Consider the following 25441-nt stretch of genomic DNA (forward strand, 5'->3'; position numbering starts at 1 on the left):
CACGCCAGGCCTCCCTGTCCATCACCAACTCCCAGAGTTCACTCAGAGTCGCCTCCATCGAGTCAGTGATGCCATCCAGCCATCTCATCCTCTGTCGTCCCCTTCTCCTCCTGCCCTCAATCCCTCCCAGCATCAGAGTCTTTTCCAATAAGTCAACTCTTCTCATGAGGTGGCCAAAGTACTGGAGTTTCAGCTTCTGCATCATTCCTTCCAAAGAACACCCAGGGTTGATCTCCTTTAGGATGGACTGGTTGGATCTCCTTGCAGTCCAAGGGACTCTCAAGAGTCTTCTCCAACACCACAGTTCAAAAGCATCAATTCTTCGGCGCCCAGCCTTCTTCACAGTCCAACTCTCACATCCATACATGACTACTGGAAAAACCATAGCCTTGACTAGATGGACCTTAGTCGGCAAAGTAATGTCTCTGCTTTTGAATATGCTATCTAGGTTGGTCATAACTTTTCTTCCAAGGAGTAAGCATCTTTTAATTTGATGGCTGCAGTCACCATCTGCAGTGATTTTGGAGCCCAAAGAAATAAAGTCTGACACTGTTTCCACTGTTTCCCCATCTATTTCCCATGGAGTGATGGGACCAGATGCCATGATCTTCGTTTTCTGAATGTTGAGCTTCATAAGTCAATTTTTTAGGAAGATGTACTCAGTTTGAGACATACTATGTTTAAACTTCCAGGAGAAACTCGAAAGAAAATGTCCAGTAGGTCTATGAGTCCAAAGCTTGAGAGAGTGACTTGGGTGGAAGAAACTGGTTTAGAAGTCATCTTCCATGGTCTTCAGGAAGTCACTCTCATATTGGTCAATAAAACATCTCAAAGAGAACATGTATCAAGAAAAGAAAGATGATTAAAGAAAAAAGCCAGGGGAATATCAACATGAAAGAGACAAGTAGAGGGAAAAAAAAAAAACAAAAATGAAACAGACTACAAAGTGGTGGCTAGAATGAAAAGAGAAAGATGAGAGATTAATGAACTAAGAGTATTTTTCTGTTTCTATAGCATGTTAGTATTGGAAGCTATCTTCCCCTTTCACTTTAGAGATGTTATGAAAGCAGTGCTTGGAGAGGTAAAATGCATGGGCCAAAAACACAGATGGTCAGTATTACATCCAGACCTGAGTTCCAGAGCCAACATGGTTTTTGTGTTTTTGTTTGTATTTTGTTTAGTCTCACTGTCTAGAATGTAGGAATTGAATATATATATATACATACATATATATTCTGCAAAGAATATAATCAGTCTGACTTCAGTATCAACCATCTGGGGATGTCCACGTATAGAGTCTTCTGTTGTGTTGTTGGAAGAAGGTGTTTGCTATGACCAGTGTGTTCTCTTGGCAAAACTGTTAGCCTCTGCCTTACTTCATTCTGTACTCCAAGGCCAAATTTGCCTGTTATTCCAGATATTTCTTGACTTCCTACTTTTGCAGTCCAATTCCCTATAATGAACAGAACATTTTTGGGGGGTGTTAGTTCTAGAAGATCTTGTAGGTCTTCACAGAACCTTTCAACTTCAGCTTCTTCAGCATTAATGGTTGGGGCATAGACTTGGATTACTGTGATATTGAATGGTTTGCCTTGGAAATGAAAAGAGATCATTCTGTTATTTTTGAGATTGCAAATTTCAGACTCTTTTGTTGACTATGATGGCTACTCCACTTCTTCTAAGGGATCCCTGCCCACAGTAGTAGATATAATGATCATCTGAGTTAAATTCACCCATTCCAGTCCATTTTAGTTCACTGAGCCATCTCCTGTTTGACCACTTCCAATTTGCCTTGATTCTGGGACCTAACATTCCAGGTTCCTATGAAATATTGCTCTTTAGAGCATCAGACCTTGCTTCTATCACCAGTCATATCCACAACTGGGTGTTGTTTTTGTTTTGGCTCCATCTCTTCATTCTTTCTGGAGCTATTTCTCCACTGATTTCCAGTAGCATACTGGGCACCTACCAACCTGCGGAGTTCACTGTTCAGTGTCCTTTCTTTTTGCCTTTTCATACTGCTCATGGGCTTCTCTAGGTAAGAATACTGAAGTAGCTTGCCATTCCCTTCTCCAGTGGACCACATTTTGTCAGAACTCTCCACCATTATCCATCTGTCTTGGGTGGCTCTACATGGCATGGCTCATAGTTTCACTGAGTTAGACAAACCTGCAGTCCATGTGATCATATTGGTTAGTTTTCTGTGATTGTGGTTTTCAGTCTGTCTTCCCTCTGATGGAGAAAGATAAGAGACTTATGGAAGCTTCCTGATGGAAGTGACTGACTGAGGGGAATACTGGGTCTTGTTCTGATAGCAAGGAGATAGGAAAGTCTTCCTCAATGATCAGTGGAAAAAAATAGAGGAAAACAATAGAATGGGAAAGAGTAGAGATCGCTTCAAGAAAATTAGGGATACCAAGGGAAATTTTCATGCATAGATGGGTGCAATAAAGGACAGAAATGGTATGGACCTAACAGAAGCAGAAGATATTAAGAAGAGGTGGCAAGAATACACAGAAGTACTATTCAAAAAAAAAAGATCTTCATGACCTAGATGATCATGATGATGTGATCACTCACCTACAGCCAGACATCCTGGAATGCAAAGTCAAGTGGGCCTTAGGAAGCATCATTACGAACAAAGCTAGTGGAGGTGATGGAATTCTAGTTGAGCTGTTTCAAATCCAAAAAGATGATGCTGTGAAAGTGCTCCACTCAACATACTAGCAAATTTGGAAAACTCAGCAATGGCCACAGGACTGGAAAAGGTCAGTTTTCATTCCAATCCTAAAAAAAGACAAGGCCAAAGAATGGTCGAACTACCACACAATTGCACTCATCTCACACACTAGTAAAGTAATGCTCAAAATTCTCCAAGGCAGGCTTCAACAATACATGAACTGTGAACTTCCAGATGTTCAAGCTGGATTTAGAAAAGTCAGAGGAACTAAAGATCAAATTGCCAACATCCATTGGTTCATCGAAAAAGCAAGAGAGTTCCAGAAAAACATCTAATTCTGCTATATTCAGTTCAGTTCAGTTGCTCAGTTGTGTCCAACTCTTTGCGACCTCGTGAATTGCAGCACGCCAGGCCTCCCAGTCCATCACCAACTCTCAGAGTTCACTCAGACTCACGTCTATGAAGTCAGTGATGCCATCCAGCCATCTCATCCTCTGTCGTCCCCTTCTCCTCCTGCCCCCACGCTGAAGAATTGATGCTTTTGAACTGTGGTGTTGGAGAAGACTCTTGAGAGTCCCTTGGACTGCAAGGAGATCCAACCAGTCCATTCTGAAGATCAGCCCTGGGATTTCTTTGGAAGGAATGATGCAGAAGCTGAAACTCCAGTACTTTGGCCATCTCATGCGAAGAGTTGACTCATTGGAAAAGACTCTACTTTATTAACTATGTCAAAACCACTAGATCATTCAGGTATTACCTAAATCAAATCCTTTAGGACTATACAGTGGAAGTGACAAATAGATTCAAGGGATTGACTGTGTGAATCACAACAAAGTGTGGAAAATTCTTCAAGAGATGGGAATACCAGACCACCTGACCTGCCTCCTGATAAATATGTATGCAGGTTGGGAAGCAAGAGTTAGAACTGAACATGGAATAACAGACTGGTTCCAAATTGGAAAAGGAGCACATCAAGGCTGTATATTGTCACCCTGCTTATTTAACTTCTATGCAGAGTACATCATGAGAAACGCTGGACTGGATGAAGCACAAGCTGGAATCAAGATTGCCAGGAGAAATATCAATAACCTCAGATATGCAGATGACACCACCCTTATGGCAGAAAGTGAAGAGGAGCTAAAAAGCCTCTTAATGAAAGTGAAAGAGGAGAGTGAAAAAGTTGGCTTAAAACTCAATGTTCAGAAAACGAAGATCATGGCATCTGGTCCCATCACTTCATGGGAAATAGATGGGGAAACAATGGAAACAGTGACTTTATTTTTGGGGGCTCCAAAATCACTGCAGATGATGACTGCAGCCAACAAATTAAAAGACACTTGCTACTTGAAAGGAAAGTTACGACCAACCTAGATAGCTTATTAAAAAGCACAGACATTAATTTGCCAACAAAGGTCCATCTAGTCAAAGCTATGGTTTTTCCAGTAGTCTTGTGTGGATGTGAGAGTTGGACTGTAAAGAAAGCTGAGCTCAGAAGAATGATGCTTTTGAACTGTGGTGTTGGAGAAGACTCTTGAGAGTCCCTTGGACTGCAAAGAGATCCAACCAGTCCATCCTAAAGGAAATCAGTCCTGATTATTCATTGGAAGGACTGATGCTGAAGCTGAAACTCCAATAGTTTGGCCACCTGGTGCAAAGAACTGACTCATTGGAAAAGACCCGGATGCTGGGAAAGATTGAAGGCAGGAGGAGAAGAGGATGACTGAGGATGAGATGGTTGAATGGCATCACTGACTCAATGGACATAAATTTGAGTAAACTCTCGGTGTTGGTGACAGGCAGGGAGACCTGACGTGCTGCAGTCCATGGGGTCGCAAAGAGTTGGATACAACTGAGCAACTAAACTGAGCTGATACCTATATATATATATATATATAGGTATACACACACACACACACACACACACACATATATATGAAGTGTCATTTGACATCAGATTTCATCACTGTTTTCCAATTTTTTAAAGGCATTAAGATAAGTATGTTCATCATACTGGGTAATTTTACATAAATTAGACTAAGAAATGTCATATCAACCCCACAGCATGGGCTTTGTCTTCCCACTTTTCTTGAGGAAACTGAGGCTGAAAACATCAAGAAGTAAATTTGCTGGGATCACACAGCTATGGTAGGCAGTTATTTCATGGTCAGATTGTCCTAATTATTTTTGTCAATTTCTTCACAATTCAATGCTGACTCCATATGCAAACTAGCCAGAAGGAACAATTTTAAGGAGTTATCTCAATAATAAAAAGGTAGAGTGATTTAAAAGCTTTGTTTTCTGCATTGGGGCATGGAGGTGAATTGTAAAGTGATATCAGAGCTTTGAGGAAATTAGTGATATCTTTCAAAAAATGCCAATAATAGAGAACTAACTCCAGAGTTATTAACGGAGTTGGCACTTTTTACTCTCAGAGTAAGTCTATCATTTTGCTGGGGCCTTAGCCTGTTGTGCTGGAAATGAGTTAATGTCGTCAAACTATGACAAGCTATTTTTATTTCTTACCCAGATCAGCCATAGTTTAGCGATGCATTTCAAAGTATGGCTGATGGAAGCTCCACCTGAAACCTGTTCTCCCAGTTAAGTATCTTCATCCCATTCATCGTTTCAAGAAAAGAAATCTTATTACACGGCAGTATTTTCATCTGCTTTGGTTTCAGCTAGAAATGAACTGTGCTTGCTGCAAACTAATTAATATCAGTCACCTGGAAAGTAGAAATTGGGAGACAGCAGGCTTCTCTTTCTTGATAAACAGATTGCTGGGTAAGGGATGCCCATGGTTGTGACAATTCATTTGGCCATAGAAATAGCAGAAATGAGACTTTTGGGGTAGAAATTGGAAGGTACGAGCAAATCTCCCCGGCTTCTGCCATTTTTGCTCAGGTAGAGTTTTTGTGCTGTTTCAAGCTTCCTTAAGAAGTCCTTTGGATCAGCAGAAATCTCTGTGCCCTTAGAGAAATTCCCCTTAAACTATTACCAGTTTGTGAAAATAATGACCACCTCCTAGGAAACCTCATTTTGTGCCCCAGTCATCACCAGGCTCCTTGCCTTGACCCAGGTTCCCACTTGGGTAAAGAGCCATAAGGTTGGCCTGGGTGATGTGTTATCCAAGAAATCTGAAATCAGACCATGCAGCTAGGATAGAGAAGCAAAGTATGTTTAGAAGCAGGAAGCAGCAGGCAGATTCCCCAGAACGAGCCTGGGCATGGTGGGGAGGGGAGTCAAAAAGCTCTGAGGAAAGACAGCCCATGTTTCTCAAGCACTGGGTACAACGAGCTCTTTACAACTGCCCTCAAATGAAGAAGTCACGGTCTCTCATAGGAGACTCTCATTTCAGGGGGCGTTTCTTGGAATGAGCCAAGAGAGGGGAAATGCTACTATATGAGTATTCCTTGCACCTAATTTCTCATAGAAGTTTTGAGGGATCATTTCCCCAAATCAAGAATCATAAATTGTCCTTCTTATAGGAGCTAGAAAAGTATGATCATCCAGAAATGATTCAGAGCCAGGGTATTTGTGGATTCATTTAGCAAAAACTGAAAATTCTGTCAATGTTCATTCCTCTATCCAGTCAGCCAGCCAACATCTTCACGAACTCAGAGGGCAAAGCAAAGGTAGACTAACACATTAGGATATGATATTTCGGTTGCTGTGATAGGTGTATACACAGAAGACATAAAAACGGACAAGTCAGTTCTACAAATCTCAGGCACAAAGTGGGGAGAGAGAGGTCTGGAAAATTTTCCTGGAGAAGGCAACCCCTGAACTAAGTCAATGAAAGATGGCAAGTATTCATAGGCAGACATACTAAGGAAACCCTGACTGTTCTCCACTCCAGGAGAGATCTGGGGAAAGAGGGAATTTTACTGCTTCTCTTTCTTGTACTGCCAGTTCCACATATCAAGGTCAATTCTGGTAATAAGTTTGGCAAAACCAACCCAATACTGTAAAGCAATTATCCTTCGATTAAAAATAAATAAAAATTTTTTTAAAAAGAAAAAAAGATCCCATGGAACTTTCACTGTCCATTCTCCCTGATGAGTAATGTATTTGGTCCCATAGATCTTGGGATGTTTCTGAATTATTCACTCATCACATTGTATGCATTCACTAGACTGCAAATCCCTTGAGGACAGGGCTTCTCATTAACTGGTTTTTGCTACTCTGGTGATGACAATGTTGTCTGGAACATAGCAGATGTGTTTCTAAATTTAACCCAGTACTCTATATGTCTCCACACTTGATTGGGATTTTCTTAAGTGTAGGAAATACATGATTCATCCCTTCTAGTTCTACCTCAAAGTAAATATTAAGTAAATATTTTATGAATGTCTTTAAATAAGTGAGGAAGAAAGTTCTTAGGTATTGAGAATATAAGTGAGTATTACAACTTCTCCTAGGGACTCACTCAAACTTCAGCGTGATAGTAAAGGCAAGGATATGCTCACTGTATGTTCTTCTTCTGCCCAGTGTTATTGTCCTTCCTGCATTCCTCCAGTGAGGGAGGTCTTGGGTTTTCTGATTGCTCTCACTTTTGCTCTAACACAACCACCTATATCATCTTGAAATGATCTGAGCAACAGTGAGTTAGAACTGGTAATAGCCGTAGTTTTTCATCTTTCCCAAGAGTACTTTCAGTTTCATTAAAATGTATATGAATCACTAAGTGTTGAATTTCCAGTATGATTGATCAGCCATAGAAGAAATATTTTGGAGAAAGGAAACTGCCATGTACGACTCAACTCTTACTATGGGTGCAGTAGTCTAATCCGTAATAAGATTAATTCTGCCTCACTGGCTGGTTAGTCAATATCCCTGTTGTCCTCATGGACTCAAGTTTGTTCTGTGTGGATTTATTCTTGGCAATGTATTGCTGGTTCCCATTCTGATATTGTATGGTGCTCAGCAACTTGTGATGTCACTGAGATAACAATGACAGCCTACATTCTAACCATTGTGTGACAGGAAGCCAAAGACTTACCCTCTATGACCCCAAGTGTTCTTGACTGTAACCCCTAAGACCCTTCTCCTATTGTTAATTCTATAATTCTTTGAATTTTATTTATCTTCTCAGAGACCATAAAGTCAGTGGATATGGTATTTCTCATCATCGTATTTGTAAGTGTCCTTTGGAAGGGGAAGGAGTGTCCTTGGAGGGGTATAAGAATTACCACGGATCCTGAGTAACTTGTTACTCATGGTGATTCATTAAGCTGCAGAGGGGTTCTCAGCCCATCCCACCATCTTAAGCAATCCATCCAAATCCAACCTTTGGCCTAACCATGTAGAGGGTTGGAAAATTCACAGCCACAGAAAGCTCTGTAAATGGAATAGCATCTGTATATTTTTGGGGCAATGGGGAGACATGAAGAAAAGACAAATCCAATGGAGGAGCAGTATCTTCTACCATCCAGGTTTACTCTTGAATTTAAATATTCACTGATTGTGTACAATGGTCCTCAATACAGAGAGGCCACCCTCAAGGAAAACTATGCCCTCCAAGCAGATACACAAACCACATTCTAGCCACATTCTCTCCAAGGGGGAACACACACACACACAACTGTATTTGCTCTATTAAGTCCAACCTTCTCTCAACAATTTCTTTCTTACTTGGCCCATGGAATGAATCACAAAGAGGTTATTTTCTGGGGAAATTGGTAGAAAAACTCTAGTGCAGACAGTTGTCATTTCGATTGCAGCCTGACTTCCACTTACTGAATATCACATTGAGTGGTGGCTCAGGGGTTGCAAAGGAGAGCTCAGCAAAAGAAGAAAAAATAAGCCCACAAAGTTTTTCAAGGTACCTACTGCAGAGTTATCAGGTCATAGATCTAAATGTCAGTGCTATACGCCTGATTTGCACATTTCAAACCGATTTGGTAATTTTTTTTTTCATTTTTATCTGCACGCATGAAGTGCTTTAGAATACTGGAACAATTTAGAATCATATTTAGTTTGCAACAGTTCAATTAACTTAAGTGCTGAAACATTCTCCCCAGCTGGTAACTAGTTTAATTGGTTACTATTACAAGAAATAATTTCTTCAGTGCTGGGGCTTCCCAATGTCCTCTCTGGAGAGGGCATGGCCATGCACAGGTATGTGGAAACAGGAAGGTTAGGAGTCTGGCAAAAATCTCTGACTTAACAAAGAAGAAACATCAGAATCCATTATATTATTTAAAACAAACAAACAAAGACTCCCTAGGTATGGGTTTCTAACTTCTGCTGTGATTTTATGACTTCTTGTTCCCTTGGAATAACTTTATAACCACTTAATAAGCAAGATGAGGCTGTGGATCAAGGGTCGAAGACTTTTAAAGATATTGCATAAACGCACTTAACCATGAGCCAAAGTGATAAATAGGAAACCAAGATGAATGTCAAGAATGCTGTGAAGAATGATTAGCTGGGACAGTTGGAGCAGCTGCTAAGGCAACTCCAAACACCTGGAAAGACGGATTTCCTTCTGGCTTACAGCAAGGCTGAATTGTTCTAATTGCATTTGCATTAAAAGGCATCACTGCAAATTGCAGAAAAGGATACGGTACAGTGGGAAAACATCATGTAAGTTTTCAAAAGGCACAATATAATACTGCATCTTACTTGGGAGACATGGAAAGGTAGTTAAGAGAAAAAGAAATGGATAGAAATAGCTACATACCAACCACAGGAGACAGGTCACTACTGAGGAGGGAAGGAGAAGAAAAGAGACTAGTATGTGATTTGTTTTCAGGGCAATCTTTAGCATAGTGGGTAAATGTTAGGATCCCATAAACTCTGGAAGTGAATACACGAGGGTGTATTTGATTATTTCATGCACTTACCTGTCTGTGCGATATGTTTCCTGATTAAAACTTAAAAGCATTTTAAAAAGAGTCTGTGACAATATCTATTATGTAGTCATTGTTAAACTAGTCATTGCTGCAATGTTTTCTCCCACCATGGAGATCAAAAGCCTTAGACTACTTTTTAAGGATCATAGAATACCAAAACCCAAAGTCCATGATAAACTACCTCTCCTAACCTCTTTATAATTTTTCTTGTTTTCTTTTTCTTTCTTTTTTTATAGAAGTATACTTGCTTTACAATATGGTATTGTCACCCTGCTTATTTAACTTCTATGCAGAGTACATCATGAGAAACGCCGGACTGGATGAAGCACAAGCTGGAATCAAGATTGCCGGGAGAAATATCAATAACCTCAGATATGCAGATGATAACACACTTATGGCAAAAAGTGAAGAAGAACTAAAGAGCCTCTTGATGAAAGTGAGTGGAGAGTGAAAAAGTGGGCTTAAAACTCAATGTTGAGAAAACTAAGATCATAGCATTTGGTTCCATCACTTCATGGCAAATAGATGGGGAAACAGTGACAGATTTTATTTTGGGGGCTTCAAAATCACTGCAGATGGTGACTGCAGCCATGAAATTAAAAGACACTTTCTCCTTGGAAGAAAAGTTATGACCAACCTAGACAGCATATTAAAAAGCAGAGACATTACTTTGCCAACAAATATCCATCTAGTCAAAGCTATGGTTTTTCTAGTAGTCATGTATAGATGTGAAAGTTGGAGTATAAAGAAAACTGAGTACCTAAGAATTGATGCTTTTGAACTGTGGTGTTGGAGAAGACTCTTGAGCGTCCCTTGGACAGCAAGGAGATCCAACCAGTCTATCCTAAAGGAAATCAGTCCTGAATATTCATTGGCAGGACTGATGCTGAAGCTCCAATACTTTGGCCACCTCATGCGAAGAGTTGACTCACTGGAAAAGACCCTGATGCTGGGAGGGATTGGGGGCAAGAGGAAATGGGGACCACAGAGGATGAGATGGCTGGATGGCATCACCAACTCGATGGACATGAGTTTGAGTAAACTCCGGAAGTTGGTAATGGACAGGGAGGTCTGGGGTGCTGCAGTCCATGGGGTCATAAAGAGTCAGACACGACTGAGTAACTGAACTTAACTGAACTGCTACACAGCAAAGTGATTCATTTATAGATATATACATTCCTTTCCATTATGGTTAATCATAGGATTTGAATACAGTTCTCTGTGCAGTACAGTAGGACCTTGCTGCTTATCCATTCCATACATAAAAGCTTTTTTCTGCTAACCCCAACATCCCACTCCATCCCTTCCTCAACCTCTACCCATCTTGGCAACTGTTACTGGCTTATTTTCTGTGACTTGAGTCTGTTTCTCTTTTGTAGATAGGTTCATTTGTGTCATAGTTTGAAAGTCTCTCAGCCATCTCTAACTCTTTGTGACCCCATGGGCTATAGAGTTGGTGGAATTTTCCAGGCCAGAATAGTGGAGTGGGCAGCCCTTCCCTTCTCCAGTGGATCTTCCCAACCCAGAGATCTCCTGCATTGTAGGCAGATTCTTTACCAGCTGAGCCACAAGGGAAGCCCAGATTCCACATATAAGGGATATCATATAGTATTTGTCTTTCTCTTTCTGACTTGCTTCACTTAGTATGAAAATCTCTAGCTGCATCCATGTTGCCTCAAATGGCATCATTTTGCTTTTTTTGCTCTCTTTGTAATTTTAACTGACCTCACTGAGCTTGGCTACATGGATTAGAAATGTAGCCCAAATATTGCAGTGTTAGAAAGTGAACCCTCTTTCTTCTGCTATTGATTCCAGGTATATGGACACTACCCCCAAAAGGCCAGCCATAAACTCAAATTATGAGTATCTAGTGACTGATTTCCACAGTAATCCTAAGACCTAACTATAGAAAGGTTAGCACTGGAGAGAGAAATTCAGACAAAAACACATGAGAAATTTTAAGAGGGTCCTCTGTCATGAACAGCTGATATTCAAGATAACAATGACTATACCCACAGGAAAAGGAGAGCATTCGGTTGACAGGTGGTTAATGATTGTACTTGTAGCTTGTCACATAGCTTTAAAATAATGTTTTAAAACTTTTAAATAGTGTTGGGAAAACCATAAAGACCTATAAAATATTGATTATTTTTATTATCAAATATCTAAGTGGTAATGGTGTACCAACTTCAAAGCAGGGAGGAGGTCTACTTTTTTAAAAAGTTGATTGTCAGTCCTTTTAAATCAAATTGTTTCCCATGGGATCACAGCCCTTTGCCATTCATGCCCATTAAGTATTAGAATCTCTGGCCTCCACCTCATAGACATTAGTTATGTAGCAATATACTTTCTAGAAAACACACACACATGTGACACACAACATATACATATATACACACAGATACATATACACAGGTATATACATACACACATATGCATATGTATACATATACAGGTGACCTTTGGGCAACACGGATTTGAACTGCTAGAGTCTACTTATACCGTACTTGGATTTTTAAATATGATGTAAAGTGGAATCACATATATGGAGGGCTGACTGTAAAGTTATTCCCAGATTTTGAGTGTACAGGTTATAGGCATTCCTAACCCATGTTGTTCTGAAAGAGATGGGAATACCAGACCACCTGTCCTGCCTCTTGAGAAATCTGTATGCAGGTCAGGAAGCAACACTTAGAACTGGACATGGAACAACAGACTGGTTCCAAATAGGAAAAGGAGTACATCAAGGCTGTATATTGTCACCCTGCTTATTTAACTTCTATGCAGAGTACATCATGAGAAACGCTGGATTGGAAGAAACACAAGCTGGAACCAAGATTGCCGGCAGAAATATCAATAACCACAGATACGCAGATGACACCACTCTTATGGCAGAAAGTGAAGAGGAACTAAAAAGCCTTATGATGAAAGTGAAAGAGGAGAGTGAAAAAGTTGGCTTAAAGCTCAACATTCAGAAAACGAAGATCATGGCATCTGGTCCCATCACTTCAGGGGAAATAAATAGGGTAACAGTGTCAGACTTTATTTTTTTAGGCTCCAAAATCACTGCAGATGGTGACTGCAGCCATGAAATTAAAAGATGCTTACTCCTCGGAAGAAAAGTTATGACCAACCTAGATAACATATTCAAAAGCAGAGACATTACTTTGCCAACTAAGGTCCATCTAGTCAAGGCTATGGTTTTTCTTGTGGTCATGTACGGATGTGAGAGTTGGACTGTGAAGAAGGCTGAGCGCTGAAGAATTGATCCTTTTGAACTGTGGTGTTGGAGAAGACTCTTGAGAGTCCCTTGGACTGCAAGGAGATCCAACCAGTCCATTCTGGAGGAGATCAGCCCTGGGATTTCTTTGGAAGGAATGATGCAGAAGCTGAAACTCCAGTACTTTGGCCACCTTATGCGAAGAGTTGACTCACTGGAAAAGACTCTGATGCTGCGAGGGATTGGGGGCAGGAGGAGAAGGGGACGACCGAGGATGAGATGGCTGGATGGCATCACTGACTCGATGGACATGAGTCTGAGTGAACTCCGGGAGTTGGTGATGGACAGGGAGGCCTGGTGTGCTGCAGTTCATGGGGTCGCAAAGAGTCGGACATGACTGAGCGACTGTACTGAACCCATGTTGATCAACAATCAACTGTACATATACACATGTATACATGTATATGTGTGTAAACACACACACATACTCTCACCCTCCTGACAAGAGTGCCTTACTGTTGCTATAAGGAAGTACACAGTGTAATTTTGTCTTACTATATTTCCAGCTAGTCCCTCTGCTCCTAGTACCTAGTGTGGTTTCTGGCCCATTGGAAGTGTTCAGTGAATGGGAAATTAATGAATGCGTTATATACAAGATTTGACTTTAACAAGATGGTGATAACAAAACCACACAAACTTTTTAATCATCTCCAATGGAAAAATGTTTTCTTCTGGGTGTATTTTGTTGGTGGAGCTGTTATATACAGCACAATAGTCAACTAAATAAGTTTTAGGGAACTGGACTTTATCCAAATCTTGGTAGTTACTTCTCTATAACTCCATTTTCTCATTTATAAGGTGAGAATAATGGTGCACTACCTCATTCTTTACTTTAGGAGGATTTATTAAGAACCTTCACAAAAAGAGTCAAGCAAAGTGACAAAAAGATTGTAAGCCCACAATAAATATTAGTTGATACCACCCACCATGGTTACCATCAGTATCCTCACTGTTTTAACCACAGCCTGAGTTTTCTGAACTTTCAAATGGAAGATAGATTTTCATATTAGCCTTCTTACTGTAGCAGAAAAGATTCATCTAATTTGAAAATTAAGATGTTAGAGGAAAAGTCTCAGATGTCGTCACCTGAGGTGAAACTGTCTTTTTGCTCTCTTTGTTCTTTTTGCTCTCTTTGTAATTTTAACTGACCTCACTGAGCTTGGCCATGTGGATTAGCCAGGTGTGTCACCTGATTCTGAGAAGAGGCACCTCCAAGTTGATCAAATTTCCAAATGGAGATGGTAAGGCTAAGTTTTTAAGAGAATGAGAAAAATCAAATAATGCCTTTAAGTAAATGTCCCCGTGGTACCTACCAGATTTGAATGTTGAGGAGGTTCAAGTTTAACCTTCAAAATGCTGTAAGTCTCTGATGCTCCCTGGGAACGGTAAAACTGAACCAATTAGAAGGAAAAAGATGGGATCTTCTGCAATGCATCATTGGAAGGTGAAGAGTCCTATTTATTGTATACACCTGGGTTATCTTTTTATCAATCCACAAAAATAAAACTGAACATTTCTCTCCAAAACCTGATTAGGGAAGTCTCTAAGAGCATCCCACCAGTCTAACAGTCCAGGCAGTTAACAGGATTTTAGTAACTCTTTCAACCAAAACACTAGGTCTATTAAAGCCAATTGCCTTCTAGCTGACACAGAACCACACTTACATATGGAACCAGCTTTGTAAAGTCCATTCTCTTATTCACAGTTCCACTGTCCTCACTGTACAATCACCCCTTTTGTTTATATAATCCCATAGAAATAAGTCACATACAGGGCAAAAAAGAAACCAGGGAGAATCTTTGCCCGAACCTTGCTGTGTACCTGAAGTTCAACTGTGTTTGGTTAACCTTCTATTTATTCCATCTCTTTCCTTCAGCTGACCTTTCTAGTTTTAGTTCTTGCCATGGTGTGTCATGGCAGAAGGTGGCTCAATGAGACCCTGGCACCATGTGACAAAGGAACTCTTATGAGCTCTCTATGAATCGTTTCATTCATCAGGAGCATACACTGACGCTCCCTTTGGATGTCCCCATATCTGCCATTAAAAATGGAAAATTGTCAGTGCCAACAGATAGGCACTTCTTAGCCTCAGACCCAGAGGCCAAACGTGTGGTGGAGATCTCCAATTTTTGCTTTCCCTGCAATCATTTTTCTATTGGGTGGTCTGATAGCAATTCAGATGTTGACCCGTGTAGCCAGATAACTGGAGGAAAAGTAATTAGGCCATGTGTTGCCCTTGATCATGAAGTTACCTGATGTGAAAGTAATGTGGCCACATGACATGCTGTGTGACCTGCTTACTAACTTAGCCTTCTCTGGCAAGTAGAATAATTAATCATCATTCTGGACTGTACACATATTCCTACCAACAAATAGTGACATGCTTACAGAGGGCAATACCTCTAAGTACTACAACATGAGTCATTTGACTAAAGGATATAGCAGTCAAGCTGAAAACCTGCTACATGGTTAAATTAGGAACGAGCTTCATTTTCTTTTCAGTCCTTTTTTAGTGCACTGTGAAGCTCTGGTAGGAATAAGAGATCAGGTTGGAAATGAAGTGTGATAGCATTGATATGAATAATTTTCAACAACACCAAAGTGAATCAAAGGAAAGTACCTGTGAATTTCCTTAAATGACTTGCTGGAGGGTATTGTGTGGTAACTATATTACCATAGTCCCCCTTTTCTTTTTCAATTAGTATTGTTAAAGAGAAGCTTGACGATAGACTTCCTAACAGCGGCAAAAATAAATTCTCTCCAATTAAGTCGTCTAATAAGCTATTTAGGATTTTACCACTTAACATTCTTTCCTTCCCATTTAATTTTGGCTTTCACTTGGATGTCATCTTGTTGAAAATCCATCACAGAAAACTATGTGGAAAAAAAGATAATGTTGCTAAGTGCTCCTGAGTTTCCAAAACGAGCAGAAGCACAATATTTTTTCTAAATCACTCCAGGATTTTCCCTAATAATTCAGCTTCTTCCTACTAGAAATTAATATATGAAAATATATGAAAATGGTCAATATGCAAATTCAAATATCACACTAGTTACTTGTCTTCAGTAAGTGCTATATGCATTTATTTGGAACAATATAATATTTTAAGGTTCTTGATGATAATAACGTCCTGGTATGCATATGTGCATGTATAATTATGCTCATTTAATTTAATCATGAAAATATTATAGGATCATTTGGTTTTCTCCTCTAAAAGTTCTCTCACTTTTTCTCAATTAATTAATTCCACTCTGCCCCTTTTATAAGTCAGCTGATGGTAAGGAATGGTTTTAGGATTAAAAGGAGAATGATCACATTCCTGTAGAATGATGGACAGAAAAGAGGCATATGGGAGGAAAATGGCATTTTGTCCTTAGTATACAGTCTAATCGAGGAACAATGTTAGGCTTTCCAGTATAACATGGTCCTAGACATGCCCGAATTTTCTGATCATTTCTTCCTGCAAGTTTCCAGTGTCCCTGAATGCTGAGAATTTGCCTCAGGGGCAGTCACCTGATTGCAACAGAAGCCCTGGAAACCAGCTCTTGTGACTCACACATTCCACATGCTTGACTGGAGTGGAGCTTGTGGGACTTTGCAGAATTACTGGAATCACATGGGATGTACTGAAGGGAGCAGGAGCGCGGAGGGCATTTAACTTAACCATGAGCGAGAAGAGTAGATAACACCATGGTAAGCAGAATAAAAAGGAACATGTTGACTGAAAGGGAAGAAACGGGACAAAAAGGTCATTGCATATTATCCTTCCCCCACCAAGGAAATCTTATTTTCTTTTTCACAGAAAAAAACTTTGCTCCTTTCCCCAACATGTTAACAGAGACTAGTGAAAAGAAATAGGCTTCTCTGTGCCCATCAATAGAATCTATATAGCATCTATTTCCCCAGGGATTAATTCAGTTTTTGATTAAATCTTTCTGAGATTTAAATCATGATGTTACAAACCTCTAAGGAGCTCCTCTATGAGTTGTGACCTTCTTTATTACTCTCTGCTGTTTGATAAAGTACGAAGATTGATTTATAATAGTGTATACTGTGTTTGAAAACAAGGACTAGCAAAGAGAATAGCAAAGTATAAGATTAATATAAAGTAAACATTGCAAAAACTACGCCTTGGTTAAAACATTCTATAATTAATACTGAGTTACAACTGTAGCTAGTAACACTAGTGTCAAATGAGTATAATAATGCTCTCAGTCATAAATTTATGCAATGATTAGCTAAATAATGCTACAAGAAAGAGAAAACTGGCAATGCTGAAAAAGGATTTTGAACCAATATCACATTAAACAGATTTAGTTTGGAGGACTTTTGAATTGAAACAAGTTCCTTTTCAATAAACTATTCCTATCCAGTGTTCATTTATTTTCGTCAACCTAATTTTGGTTTCAATAATTATTTTGCCATTAGTATCTTCAAGGATGGAAGTAATTTAATGTTTGAGGACAACATCAAATGAATCCTTTATCTCTAGTCAGGATGCTCCTGTACACGACTAGTGGCTACTATTTTTTTCCCTTTGAAAATCTCTCTTTACCCTCATAAGGTTTTTACGGGTAAAAAGTTAACCCTTTAAAAGGAAGATTGTAATTTTTCCACTGCTCTTGCTAATTCCAACCAGAATATTCAAAATGCCCTGTGCATTTTAACCATCAGTGAAGACAAATAGTGATGTGAGGCTTATCCACTGAATCACAGTTGTAGAAGAATGCAATATTTGGGTAAGATGATAGTAAGATTTATTTTCTCTTTTGATATAATAATTGGAAAATCCTACAGTGCTACAAAATAGAAAGAGAGCCATAAAAAGTGCTTCTTGGGTTACTTAGCAGGTTTCAATGTATTATTGGTAGCTCTATCACATTTCCAATAAGTATGAATATTTTCTTCTGTAGGAGAAAGGGGAACTGGGGGCTGAAATATATTTAGCCACATTCCCCATGGCTAGGCTTATGCTGAATCTTAAAGCAGCTGGGAGTAGAGACCACCAGCTGAAATTCAGATTTGGCAGAGCGCTAGTAACACATTCTCTGTCATCTCTGTCATGAGGACCACCAATCACCTACAAAGCATGGTAGACATCCTGACAGCAAACCATACCAGCAGTAATCTATCAACTTGTCCCATATTTAACCTGATGACTTACATATGACAGAGAGACAGGGAGGTGCATTCTGTTACAAGTCTTCAAGAAATATCCAGTCTATGCTGTACACCAGAAACTAACATAACATTGAAAATCAATGTTCAATGGATAGTATAGTTCAACTATACTTCAATAAAAATATATATTCAGTCCATTATGGTAGAATTGCTTCCTAAACTGAAATATTCAGCAGCTTTCTCACTGAGGCAGTGGCTTGTACTTAAAATTCATACTTTCCAGGGTTAAGTACAAAAACAGAGCTAATCTGTTTGATAAAGTCCGACGTCACTTCTCATTAGAGAAATCACCAGTCCCGCCTTCACTGTTTGAAAGGAGACAAGGTAAAATACAGAAGGCGCACGTTACCTTAGAGCTGAAATCCATTCATGAATATGGAAAAGCAAGGGGAGGGCAGGTGATCCAGAGAGGAAACAGAATGATGATAAGCGAGTAACGTGTACTGATCTGAGGAACGTGCCAGGAGTTTGGTTATGATAAATAAGAAAAGCAGAAGTAGATTTGAAACATTCGTTTCCCTTTATTAGCTCAGTGAGGCTGATGTGTACTGCACATTTAAAAAAAAATCACAGGAATTTTCATACAATGAATAAAACCACAACAATACATGTAGAATTGGCAGGTGGAAAAAAAAAGCCCGGCAAGGGCTCAACTAATCACTCACTTTCCCTCTTCAGCATAGTTCAACCAACAGTATTACACTTTCACCTACAAATCTTAAAGTAGCTCCATCAAGTCAGCAGTTCACATTATTGAAAATGCCTGTCACATAGGTACAAATTTAGAATCATCACATTATATTACATGGCTATTCTAGGTCATCTATAGATCAGGTCTTAGACTACAGTGATTGAAGTTCTCGTTACAGCCATCAAAAAAGGACACATAATCATTACCTACTGTAAGCTCACATCTAAAGGCATGAAAAGGTTTCCTTTTTTTTTCACTGACCCAACCATCACACCCCAATAGTGCAAAGTTCCCTCTCTGCTGCTTTGAATGTTGACAGCCCAACCATTGCTCTCAGAGTCATTTAGCAAAAATTGATTTTGTTGCACTGGAAGAATTATTCTGCTACATTTCTTAAAAAAAAAAAAACAACCCACATTTCTAAAGCACCAGTTCAGTTACCAAAATTGTAGATGTGGTACTTACCACAGCATGAAGGCAATGGCCCAGGGTCATCTAAAAATCCTACAGATCTATGCTGAAATTTGCCTCCAGTGATGATGGGGTGCATGTGTTCATTTGAAATATACTCTCCAAAAAAATTAAAAATAAAAATAAAAGGAACACAGTTTACATTTTGATGGGCTACCCACAGTGTCTGCATAAGATACAAAAGCTGTATTTGGATGGTCTAGTGATTCTCTCTTTGCACTAATTTTAGATGCAATTTGAAGTCCATGGAGGAAAACTATCTTCATGGTAACAAATTATTTGTCAGGCCAGAAGGGTGGGAGTAAATGAATCCTCAACATGAAATCTGTAGTGTTGTCTTTTGACAAGTAAGAAAGGAAACCCAGTCTTTGACTCATGTCAACGATCCAGGGCAAAAAGGAGAATGTATTGAAAATTGGATCACAAAAAATTTAAAGGCAAAATAGAGAACGTATCTGGTCCTTGAACACATAATATGATTTACTAAATATCGATTTCTTAAAAATAATTTATTGCTCTTAATAGTCTTTTTTATTCTTATTCTACAACAGAAGATACTCAGATTTCAGAAAGAAAGACTGTAAACTTTAGTTTGGCGTCCACACAGAGTTAAAATACCTGCATTTAACCTACAGAACAAGAATTAGGCAGATTAAAGATGTGTTACGGTTGTAACGCAGGACCTGTGAACAAGTTCTTTTATTTCATAGTATTTTTATTGCTTTCTATCTACTTAGAAATAAGAAGCCAAAAACTCAAGCAAGCATCCGACAGGACAGACAGTGGATTCACTCTGAACACAATATGCTGGTGATAAATGAATGCAGCTTTCAAAATTAGCTGCATTGGCCTGGGGGTGTAATCCATTTTTATACGATCGTGTTGGGCGAGAGAAAGGAAAAGAATGGTTACATAGTAGGTATATCATGTCTTCCAGAAAAGTCATGTCGGCCATACTGTAATTGAATTTCAACTCAGAAACTTGAGTACACACGCCAAACTTTACTGACTTCCATTCCAGGGCTCCACACTCAGAGGAAATCCTGATGCTCAAAAATGGAGGTTTTACTGAAGTTTTTTTTTTTTTTTTTTTTTTTTAATTGAATTTAGCAGAAGCAATGTCATCAAGAACAACTTCATGGTCACGTCAGAGGCCATGCTAGTGCAAGTAGAAACACTGCTTCTGCAAAGCGGAATTTCCCAAATGAAACACTTAAACTCCAACCTGACAATTGCCATGCATCCTAGGTAGAAAATTTCCACTGGCTTTATTATTTTCATCAACTCATAATTTATAATAAATAGGCTATCTGCAACTGATAAATATGTCTCTTTAGTAAACAAAGGAATGAAATATCAGTATTTATACAGGATGCATAACTGTAAAAAATACAGATAAATACCATCATCATACTCTGCCAAGGGAAAGAGATACTGGCTTCAAAGAGAGTCTTCAGACACACATTAATTATTGTAAAAATCATACTATAATTATTACCTCAGCATTTTGTATCAAATTAAAATCACAAAAATTAAAACAAAACAGCATTTTAAAAAGATTTTTGACCTCTAGTTTCAAAACTACTGTTGATAGAGAAAATAAAAACATTTCTTAATGGTTACCCATTGAGAGACTTTACATAAAATCATGATATCTTCTAGAAAAATTTTAGATGAGAAAATTTCATTCCCCTAACAAATCCAGTGTATAAAACTTCAAAGAAAAACAAGCAACAAGAAAATGTGGAAAAATATTGCAGAAGTGGTTAATACCTTTAGGGGGCTAGGAGGTTTATTGACAAGATGCTTAGATCGAAGCTCACCTAAGAGGGGATGGTTGTGCATAAAGCATCGATTTGTTGTGTTGCACTCAATGGACACACACACTGTCCTTTTTTTGTTTTACAATCAAATATATATAAGCAGTAAGTTCAGCTTCTAAATATGTTAGTGTACAATAATTGTTTCACCTCATAATTACATTTGAATATTCTCGATTAAGAAAAATTTAGCAGTTTTTGAAAAGAAGGCTGCATTTACAGTGCATAGCTGTAACAAAAAAAGAACATCATTGTATAGTATGTACACAAAATAAAAATACTCCATTTAACATCTGTAAATAGTTAACTACATCAGAGAATGTAGCAATTATACTATCTGAACACATCCCAGAGAGTTCTACCCAACTCTCCTTAGTAATGTAACACCGTGCTCGCTCCTCAGAACCACTGAACAAGCTGCACGCTTGACCATTGACAAGGCTTTTGAAATTTGCAGTGGGAGATCAACGTTTTGGACATTTACATGGGTGTCAGGAGGAAGGACGAACTACAGAAACTTCAAAATGTTAGGAAAGTTGAGCGTTCGGTGCCTGCAGCATCCTCTCCCACCCAGATTCCTTGGCAAAAGGAAAAAGGAAAAAAAGAAAGAAAAAGAGAGAGAAAGGATATGAGTTCTACAGAACCTGCGGTTTCTTCAGGATTGTCATATAATCATTACGTTGTGAGAGAAAGCTTGCTTCACGTTGATTTTGCACTTTCTTAAAAAAAAAAAAACAAACAGAGTACGGAGGCTGATGCCCAGACATCAGTGGCTGTCAGTTTAGGGTGGCCTGTGGTTGGTTGGTTAGCTTTCTTTCCTTTTGGATGTACGTATTTTTTTTTTTCCTTTTGAATAGAATATGAACATTTTGAAGTTCTAGGTTTTAAGTGTGTCTTCATGGAACTGCTGCCATTCGAAGTGGTTTGCCCTTGCACGCACTGGTCAGGTGTCCCCAGTCCCCACCTGTACATACATACTTCCCCCAAACCAGGCAAACACACACACACAGGCACGCGTGCACGCACATACACACACACACACACACTCCGTCATCAAGAGACTCAGGGAAAGCAAAGCTGACTCCCATGAATAAACATGTGCTTACTGGAATTCCAATCTGTCTCTTGCCTCTTCAGCAGCTGGGTTCGTGTAAACCATTGTTGTTGTTCTTGTATTGTTGTTGTTTTGTTTTTGTACAGAGAGTGTAAAGTAGGAGAAATTCCTAAGTATGACTTGCAATAGTCTTTTAGGGAAGGACGCGCTGTCCCGTGAGGTATTCACCATGCCTCTGTCATCCTTAGCCAGGGAACATATTACCTGCGTAAGCTTCTCTGGGCTTCTTTCAGTAAACTATCGAAATCCAGAGAGTCATACTTGCTCTTGATGGAAGCAGGGTCAAAGTCATCTGAATTTGAATCTGAAAGAAACCCAAGCCAGGTCAGATGTACCCTTTGCTTACGGTCATTAATTCAATCATCTAACTTAAGATAACCCGATTCAAAGACAATTTATCCAGTTAATACACTTTAACAAAATATGCCCAACTTTTATTAGCATATGAGGTTTGTGTTGATATGTACATATATATGTGCGTATATTTACATATATATCTGCAGGAGGTATTTATATGTATGAATATTAATAATTATGTGTATATTTGCAGAAGGTATTTATATGGTAGATGGTATGACATAAACACACCAATATTTTAATTAATTATGCTTATATATTTATCTATTTATACCACTTGTATGTATTTGCAGAGGGTAAGGAGTAATGAGTACTCAAAACACTCATTTATTGACTCATTTTGGATTTAAACACTCCTGGGAGGTAATCAAAACAGGCTATTTCTTTTCAATAGCAACCTAGGCAATCAACATGCTTTAAAACTAAGGCCCCTCCTCCTTCCTGCTATGTTAAATGACTTCCCCAGGTTCCTCAACAACTTAGGTGGAGAGAAAAAAGTAGAAGCTAGAACTAATCTTTCTGTTCATTGGGATTGATTTCATTAAGTATAAAAGCCAGACTCATCAGTCTGCTGCTCCCCTTGAAAAAGTTGAGAGACCCCAGCAACGGTGGTACAAGCCCCCCCCTAAATTAGAAGGTTTAGGAAAATGCTTCATGTCCAGAGAGGGCAGTTTCAGCCTCTCTACTCATTAATGGGGCTTCTCTGGTGGCTCAGATGGTAAAGAATCTGCCTGCAGTTCAGGAGATCTGGGTTCATTACCTGGGACTGGAAGATTCCCTGGAGAAGGGAATGGCAACCCACTCCAGTATTCTGGCCTGGAGAATCCCATGGACAGAAGAGCTTGGTGGGCTACAGCCCATGGGGTCGCAAAGAGTCGGACACGACTGAGTGACTGACACACAACTTCAAATAAAGCTATGGTCTTTCTCAGATCCTTAAACTAGTCAAAGTAAGCATTTGTGCAAAGCTCCACATGCCACTTCAGTAGCCCTGAACAAAACTGCTATATTTCAGTCCCACTGGGTATAAAGTAAAAGTCCTTAGAATATTTCTTATTTTTCTCCATTGACACCTAAGAAAAAGTCTACCATTCCCTCAGGTCTTTCAGCTTGAGAAAGGGTACCTTGGATATACAATAGGCAAACACATTCATTCTTTTGTATTTACGTGAAGGGAAGACAAAACCTTTCTGGGAAACATTAACAATCCTACTAAAATATGCACATTTGTGTTTTACCCAGATTAAATTACAAAATAGAAATGCTCAAAGTGGCAGAAAAGGGTAATATAAGATAAAATGGAGGCTAATCATTGACCTCACAAGTTGTTCTGCTGAAAAGGTGGCGAATCCCTCAAGTTCTACAGAACCAGGCTGTTTCCCCTACCTTACCAGCTTCGATCCACTTTAAAGACATCTTACATTTAAAGATAAGGAAATTCTTTCACTTTTTTTTCCCATTCACATCATCCCTTGTCTCTACCGCCTTTCTTTGTCCAGGTAAGGTGAACAATTACAGTCAGCTTCAGATACAAAAACAGGACAAAAAGGGCCCATCTTTCATCACCAAAATTTACATGATCAATCTTAAATTACACTGGCTTACACTCTTCTCTTGAAAGCCTAATGAATAGTTTGATTGTATAACTAAAGCTGCCTGAGCAGTTGTTGTTCAAACCTTAATCTTTTTATAAAGACAAAAAATAAGTCCTGCTCATTGCTAGAGATTAGCTTGAAATCAGAATTTCAGTTGCATTGTAGAAGATGAATGAGTCATTCAATGAAGGCAGTCTGTGTGACACGAAGTCCACATAGAACCATCAAGAACATATGTGTGAAGCTTTCCTTGGAGGAAATTTTGAGAATTAAAATGTCTTAAATTAAGATCATTCTACACGAAACTCAGAATTTCAGTCTTTCTGTGTTTTCATTAGCAAATATTAAAAGTACTTTGATACAGTGGTTCTCAAGAGTTTCTTTACTGTGAAATACGGTGGTTGATGCTTATATATATACCAACTTTCATGGGCATACATATGTCAATAGGCACCCACAAAATAATTTTTATTGCTTGAAGAGAGAATGCATCCACCTGTAACTTCTAGGGCAATAACATCCACTTTCTCTCTAGTAAAGGAAGGGTATATATCCACAAGTAAGATATAATGAAAGCTTTTTAGGAATAATCTTTAAACCACTCTAATAAGTTTTAAAAATAAATTGTTATAAATACTAATATTATATTAATAGAAATAAGTCACATCACAGCTATATTCCTAGCACCTAGAAAACTGTGGGCACAAAGTAGAGACTCAGTACTTGTCAAATAAATGCATTTTATTGAACACCTGCATATTATTAAAAACCTGATTGAAAATATTTGTGTTGGGATCTGGTACTGACTTACCAATGAATGGCAAGTGTATATTAAAAGTTACATATATATTCAGGATGCTGATAATATAATACATTTCTTTGAGTTCATAGTTTGTGACTAACATGTTATTTATTTCCTTTTTCTTGCTTAAGTATAAATTCTAATTTGATCGTAACTAATTCCCGATTAAAATGATCATATTCTTAATCCTGATCCATCCTTCTATTTTTACCCTGTAGTCCTAATTTCTGTCTTTTCTATTTAAGATTTTTCATCAAGCTCTTTCAAATGGAATGATCCATTTGTTTATAGAACTGTAAATAGAAAGATATACAGATAACAGATTCACAGAAACCAGACTTAAATACTGTCTTCATCATGGTAAGCTTGATCATCCCTTTAAATTCTGAGTCTCATTTATAAATCTGGCTCATAAATAGTAACCGAAATCACTGTGTTTTGCATTAATAGTATTGTAATAACCATTAAGTAACCTCAACAGCCAAGAAATGGAGACTTAAATAGGGATATTTCTGCAAAGAAGACATACACATGGCCAATAGGCACATGAAAAGATGCTCAATATTGCTAATTATTAGGGAAATGTAAATCAAAA

General features: G+C 38.7%; 1 protein-coding gene across 2 annotated transcripts in view; it reads right to left on the bottom strand.

Moving 5' to 3' along the window:
* Nucleotides 18494–25441, bottom strand: part of PPARGC1A (PPARG coactivator 1 alpha) — a 121204-nt gene continuing 114256 nt past the window's right edge. Inside the window, exon 13 of one of the 2 annotated variants that reach the window (XM_018049155.1) lies at nucleotides 18494–22396. In XM_018049155.1, the coding sequence (XP_017904644.1) occupies nucleotides 22293–22396 (104 nt within the window). In that variant the 3' untranslated portion in view covers nucleotides 18494–22292. 2 annotated transcript variants of the gene reach the window in all.

This window comes from Capra hircus, chromosome 6 (assembly GCF_001704415.2).
Source record: "Capra hircus breed San Clemente chromosome 6, ASM170441v1, whole genome shotgun sequence".
Lineage (NCBI taxonomy): Eukaryota > Metazoa > Chordata > Mammalia > Artiodactyla > Bovidae > Capra > Capra hircus.